The 6,844-nt window shown below is 36.8% G+C and overlaps 1 protein-coding gene across 1 annotated transcript; it reads left to right on the top strand.

The window, feature by feature from the left end:
- The first annotated feature begins 128 nt into the window (after positions 1–128).
- Positions 129–6,528, top strand: sec22c (SEC22 homolog C, vesicle trafficking protein). The gene is made up of 7 exons (XM_062441928.1): positions 129–258; positions 1,602–1,813; positions 2,002–2,165; positions 2,263–2,442; positions 2,627–2,745; positions 3,208–3,273; positions 3,370–6,528. The coding sequence occupies exons 2-7, from the start codon at positions 1,632–1,634 to the stop codon at positions 3,568–3,570; spliced, it is 912 nt and encodes a 303-aa protein (XP_062297912.1). The 5' UTR covers positions 129–258; positions 1,602–1,631; the 3' UTR covers positions 3,571–6,528.
- The last annotated feature ends 316 nt before the right edge of the window (positions 6,529–6,844 follow it).

Here is a 6,844-nt window from a genome sequence, read left to right as displayed (position 1 = left end):
TTCCCGTACTCCGTAGAAGATTTGTTGTGGTTTTGTTTCGAGGAAGAAGAAGAATTGAACCTAGCTTGTTTGCTAATTTGAACGTAATTGCATAGCAATTACCAGGGTTTCAGTATCAATTGGGGATATTAAAACGTATGCTGTTACACTCATAAGGCGCATGTTGAAGCTGGAGCTTGTATTTCTCTGATATGATGTTGTAGTCAGCTAACATACAGTCACTTAGCTAAGGTGCAGCATGAAACCCATGATAATGAGGTAAGGTGCAACGCGGTTACAACATGTTTATTGTTAAAATTATGACTGTAATCTCCTCTCAAAGTGGCACTTAAATCTACGCAGTTAATGATAAGCAATCTACTTGCCAGTTTTTAATGTGTACACAAGCTAAAACTAATGCAGCAGCTCTGCAACGAATCCGACCGCCACCAAGGTGCTAATGATTAGTATTAAGTTTGAGAGGTTAAAGGGCGGGTTTGTAAATGAACATTGTAAAAGGTTGTTCTTGCTTTGATTATTCCTCCTGTTCATACTGGCCCGTAGCAGACCCCTTCATATACTTGTACAGTGTATATGAGGTGAAGTGAGGTGAGGGGGGGGCGCTCTGTGTAAGAATGTATTTAAACGTTTATCTGAAGCTAATATTGAGTCAAATCAAGACGATATATCTTTCAACATTACAGTCTTTTTAAAAGCCAAAGTGCCTCTTATTGTTACTGTACTTCTACCACAGCTCAGCAGGGAAACAGTGTCCAAGGAAACACAAAGAGGGATAAGCTCTTAAGTGCATTTTTGCACAAAACGACTGTTTGGACACACTCTGGATTTTGGCCTCCATCGCTTACATTGAAAACACACTTTTAATAGCCAGTATGAACAGGAGGAATGAATATAGCAAGGAAAACCTCTTTCAATGTTCACGTGGAAACCTGATTGCTGTTTTAAGTAAGACAATAATAACTGTGAACCTTAGTGATTATTTTGGAGGCTGTAGTTTGTGATGCTGCTGGATTGAATTGCATTATGTTGGGAGATGTTTCCTTTCTTATATTTAGTCTTCCCTGAGTGGTACACATGGGATGGGTTTGGGACAAAGTATGGGAAACACCTCTCAGCATTAAATCTATACATTGCAACAGCACCACAAACTACAGCCTCTAAAAGGACAATAAAGTTGAACTGAACTGAATATATCTTTATGGCTTACAGACTGTTTTAATCTAGCTGGATGTACCCAATTAATTGGCAACTGATTGTTTTTCAAATGAAGAGCTAAAGTCATCTGACAGACAAGTAACCCAACTATTTTGATAGTCCAATAATCATTTAAGAAATGCTAAAGCAAAAATACCAAACATTCCTGACGTCCAGCCTCTCAGTTGTGAGAATTTGCTGCTTTACTTAGTTTTTTGTGATAATAATCAGAATCCCTGTTGGTTTATGGACTGTTGGTCGACCATGGTTACATTTTATAAACAAAAGATTTATCAAATAATTGAGGAAAATAATTAATTAATTCAAATAATTGGCAAAGGAAATGATCTATTTACAGACCTAATAGAGAACAAATACTGATCTGCTTTTGCTTTTACCCTGTGTAGGCAGTGTGTTCTTCATGGACCCAGTGGATCATGTCTCTGATCCTGTTTGCCTTTGTGGTTCGGGTCAGGGATGGACTCCCCCTGTCAGCCTCCACAGACTTTGAACACAATCGAGAGCTCCAGGAGAGGAAGCAGCAGCTCAGGACTATCAGCAAGGCGCTGGCCTTCTTCCCTGACAGAGGGACGGTCAAGGGCCAGAAGCTCAACATATAGTAAGGATACAGAAGACCGTTTCAGTCATGCTCTGTGTAACTGCACAAAGACACAATGCATAGTGTGTATCTGCTTTACTGATGCAGAAGATGGACAGATTGTTGTCCATTTGGTCACAAGGGCATCCATGTCAAGCTGTGTCAGGCTGTTTGTTTACTAAACACCTTTTCTCTTCTCACCTGTTCAGCTTCGTGTCTTCAGAGGGTGTATCCTACATGACCGTGTGCCACTGCAGCCTCCCTGTTGCTAAGGCCTTCTGCTTCCTGGAAGATCTGCGCTGGGAGTTCACTGCATGCTACAAAAGCACTGTTGTTGCCTTGGCAGCCAGGCCATATCCATTTTTGGAATTTGGTAAGTAGGAAAGGAAATGTGATGAGTTAAATAACACACACAACTCTGATCTTAAGTGGATTTATCCCAATGTGTTTTGCTTGCTGACATTTGACAGACAGCACCATTCAGAAGCTCAAGCAGCAATACAACCAGAGTGGTGGTCCTGCCTTAGAGATCACATTGGCAGAGGTCCAGCAGGATCTGCAAATCCGCCCACCAAAAGTTCTTACCTTGGAGGAAGTGGAGCTAACCAATGGCACAGCAAATGGGCATATGGAACAAGTTCCTGGATCTGGTAAGACAGTACAGCATATACAGCACAATACGGAGCTTGCTGCCTTTGACAGCACCATACGTTTTATATAATATAGGCTGATAGTTTCATTTTAAGTCATTCAGAAGTGAATGGGGAACACCACACATTGCTTTCAGTTTATTGTTTCACATAACTTATATGGTCACTTGCTTTTGTTTGACAGGTCAGAATGTAAGACTTGAACCAGTGACAGCACCAGGCATCCTCTCTCTGGTTCTCAATATCATGTGTGCATCTTTGAACATCATCCGTGGCGTGCACCTCATAGAGTACACATTTCAGGTATGAACAGCGCCTGGATCTTATCAAAAATACTGCGAATAAATTATTGTTAAATCACTTTTTATTTAAATCTAAAAAGGCATGTTGATGTGTCATATCTTGCCAGTATATTAATTACTGTGGTTTTCTTCATCCGTAAGCAGAGCCATTTGTTGAGTTATACTGAACTTTTTGGGGGGGGATTTTGTTTGGAAAAAGTTATATGTAGGCTAACATTAATTATAGATATGTTAAGCTGGCTGAGCTGGCTGCTGAGGATTAGCATTTTGCTGTGGAAGCAGAAGTCTGTCATACATAGAATATAAATATGGTGAGTTGTGCACAACTCAAAACTGCACAGATTGTCACTTGTGTGAATTAGTTTATAATCTGTCATAAATGTCGTTCATTTTAGATAAAATTAACTTCTACCTGAATGACTAATCACAAGTGTGATAATTGCAACCCTTTGTCTTTACACAGGATGATTATGAAGGAATATGGAACGTTGTCGCATTTCTTCTGGCATTTGTCTGCTGTGTTTTTCAGGTGAATATAGTTCACATTTTTAACACAAACTAGTACTCACTCATATCCAACTCCCTTTAACGCTTGTCGATGTGAATGACCTCTCTGTGCCCGTAGTGCCACCTGTACCTGTTCCATTCATCTCTAAAGAAACCCAAGTCCTTCACTCTGTTGAGTGTGATCGTCTTATGCAACCTGTACTTGCTTGGCATGAGAAATGTGTGGCAGCTGATCTTCCACATTTTTGTCGCCTTCCTCTCCACCTTCCTCATCCTCACTCGCAAACTCCAAGACAGAACCAATGACTGTGGGGTCTGAGGGGCACACTTGGACACTTGTGTTGCACCTCTCCCACCTCTTTGTGACTCTAATTTTGAATACAGGTAAGAACAACAAGGAAGAAAATGTAGTCGACATAAGTTATGAAGGAGTCGTGGATTTTTAATGAATTTTTTTTTTATGTCATCATGGACAAAATTCGGTATTTTCTTGTATACAGTACTTGCACTTTGTGTACATTGTTTCAAAGACTGTATAGAGTTTACAGTGAAATTCAGTTCTTTTCAAATCCTCAAAATGATCAGATTTTTAAAAAACTACTTGGGATGTGGTTGAAGGACTACAGTTAGACTTCTCCAAAAAGTTTTTGAAGAAGAGAAAGGATCAGCATTTTTCATGAAGAAAAATTAATACTCTCACAGTTGCAGCTCGTTATGCTTGTGATTTTGTAACCAAGACACATTTCTGCACACGTTCAGCTCAGTATTATTTCTGCTGCCACAGGCCATCGATCATCTTTGCATAAACTAATCAGTTTACAATGCTAAGAGACATATTGTGATTGTAATAGACATTTAGGGATGGGTATCCAACCTAAATAACCCAGCACTAAGTAGTATCCAAACTTCTCTAGTCAAACGATACCTGCATTTGATCCTTTTTGTACCCAGATCTAGAAAAAATGTGTTATTTGTATGGTTTTGCTCCCAGCCAATCACCACAAGTGTTCTTCGAGGCGTGTGATTGGCCCGCTACCACAGCAGCTACAACTCATACAACATTTGTGTGGTGATAATACGTCGTTTTACAGTTTTGTACAGTTATTCAATACATATTTGAATATTTTCAAAACATATTCATGTAGAAGTCATTTGGATGGGGAGGAGTGGTGGCATTTTACACAACTGAAGGCTTCCATTCATGTGTTTAGAATGAAGTAGAAAACAATTACTCTATTGGTATCAGTATCACTTTAAGGGTACTGGCATTTGTACTGGTATCGTAATTTTTTAAAATTATACCCAGCCCTGCAAGCATTAGGTTTTACCTTTACAATAGGTATATGTGACTGATTAGCACATAATCAGGTAGTCCATCTCACATTGGTGTCAGTGTGATATTAACAGTAAACAATTTAATGTAGTTTGAAGATCAGTGAGAGTGAAGTAAAATGAACAATGCAGCTGTTTTAATTTGTTTTCAATTACTTGCTCATTACTAGGCTATAAGATACAGTAATATATGGTGCAAGTATGGGGTCTTTCCATGCCTTACTGTGTGACAATGCAAATGTAGTCGATTGTTTTAGTTTTATGTACAGATACACCTGCAAGTGCTCTGCTAGTTATTGCAAAGGTTCAAATCTAAGGGCTCCGTTAATAAAGTAGCTTAATAGAAATGATATTCTACATACTGTAAGGCAATGATAGCTGTGTACAGGAAGATGTTGGGTATTTATTTTAAACTTCAAAACAGTTATTGGTCTGAGGAAAATGGTTTCATATCAAATCAAGCTCTTTTTTTGTACGATCAAAGCAAATTTATATATTTTAATTTGTCTGTTCCATCTTTGTCTATTGTGTTTTTAAAAATGTTAACTGCGGGGTAATATGAAAGCACTGATTTGATGGGTTGCATATTATTGAAATATTGACTGCACTATTAGTTTTTAGCTTTTTTTTATTTGTGTTAGGGTAAAGCAATTGTTCTTGAATGTGTTCCATATCAGGTTCTGCTAAAGATTATATTTATATCCTGATTCTTTTTTCTTCTTTTTTTTCGTCTACTGTATTGCTCCATAGTTGTAGTTCTTCTTCTAGCCCTAGTTATAAACTTAAATCATACATCTGGGATATAGAATACTTTATAGTAGTGCTGCTAAATGAATTGGCTGAGTAATGATGCTAAGTCTCATCTTAGTTCAGTTTTGTAAAACTTTTTGTGTATTTAGCTTCTAAGGTATTCCATTTTTTTCTTGTCAAAAAGCCGCAATTGATATCTGTTAAGTGAAAGAAATTAATTATTAGTCAATAATGTTTTGGCTGAAGTGGAATTGTACATAATCCGTCCTTTTCATCGAACTTGTCCCATGTTCTCTTATTATTATCAAGAAAGTTATAGGCATTTTTAAGGAAAGCAAAAGGGTAACATCTCATCCGACAATCTAAACATCCTTCACTGAAAAGTAGCAATAGTTTAGAAAAGTCACAAAGATGAAGGACATTTAAATGTTTTCACTGGGAGTGTAAAATGTAGTGTAGCTGCAGATCGATACGACTGAGGCTTTTATTAGTAAAGTTTCAGTGTATTCTTAATTAGACTGCTATTCAGAAGTTTGGAAAATAAGGCGGGCTCAACAAACAGCTTATTGATGCTGTTTAACTACATGATTAAGGCATAAAATCGTTTAAATTGAGTTTCTTTTGTCAGGGTTCTCATTAATTTCATTTTTGGTGATTGAAAACCATAAATAAGTGTAACTTTATTTTTTGTTTGGCTGCACGGTATCTTCTGTGCAGGATTTTGAATATTTGTGATACAAAGGAGGTTTTACTGACTCACTATTTTCACTGTAGACTACAAGAAGTGCGTAACTACACGGTTGACCAAATGAATTGTAAAAGAAAATGATGCCATCAATATTTTTAAGGTATAGAACCAAATAAGGTGCAGGAGATAATAAAACTTGAAATAAAAATGAAGAATAAATATGTTCTTTATGAAGGTTTAAAATAGTAAAAATGCACTATACAATTGAAACCTTCTTTTATTGACATCTGTAGTCTTTAGTCTGAACCTTGTTTCATTCAGAAGAAGTAAGTTACAGTATTTGTATCTAATTAGACTCACATAAGGTTGATTTAATGTTTTTGTTTGGTTTTTTTGTTTGTTTTTTGTGTTGCTGCAGCTTGTTTATAATGATGGGAAGTAATATAACAATGTCATTCATTGTAACTGCCAAATACACTGGTGATTACAGGGCTTTATTTGTTTTTCCTGCTGTGGTAAAACTGACATTTCATTAATAAATAGTCTTTTTTCCACTTGTTGATCTTTGATTTGTGTGTCCATGAAATCAGAGTTACCTCCATATTCAGCAGTGATCAATAATCAATGGATACATAATGATAATAGAGACATAAAGACAATAGAAACATAATCAATATTAAATTACTTAATCTTGTGCAAAGACAACAAAATGTGTGTATATTCAGATTAGATGAATTTTAATGTTTGATGCTGCTTTGTGAAACAGAGTCAGATGGATATGGAAGAAATAACAAAATAATGCCAATTGTATTTTTCCAGTATT

Source organism: Scomber scombrus, chromosome 20 (genome assembly GCF_963691925.1).
Source record: "Scomber scombrus chromosome 20, fScoSco1.1, whole genome shotgun sequence".
NCBI lineage: Eukaryota > Metazoa > Chordata > Actinopteri > Scombriformes > Scombridae > Scomber > Scomber scombrus.
This window is presented reverse-complemented; position numbering and strand designations above follow the sequence as displayed.

Bases quoted from the DNA above. Each gene is read 5' to 3' on its own strand.
- sec22c (XM_062441928.1), top strand. From the start codon at position 1,632: ATGTCTCTGATCCTGTTTGCCTTTGTGGTTCGGGTCAGGGATGGACTC. The intron at 2,166-2,262 runs GTAAGTAGGAAA...GACATTTGACAG, and splicing joins ATATCCATTTTTGGAATTTG to ACAGCACCATTCAGAAGCTC. The intron at 2,443-2,626 runs GTAAGACAGTAC...TTTGTTTGACAG, and splicing joins GGAACAAGTTCCTGGATCTG to GTCAGAATGTAAGACTTGAA.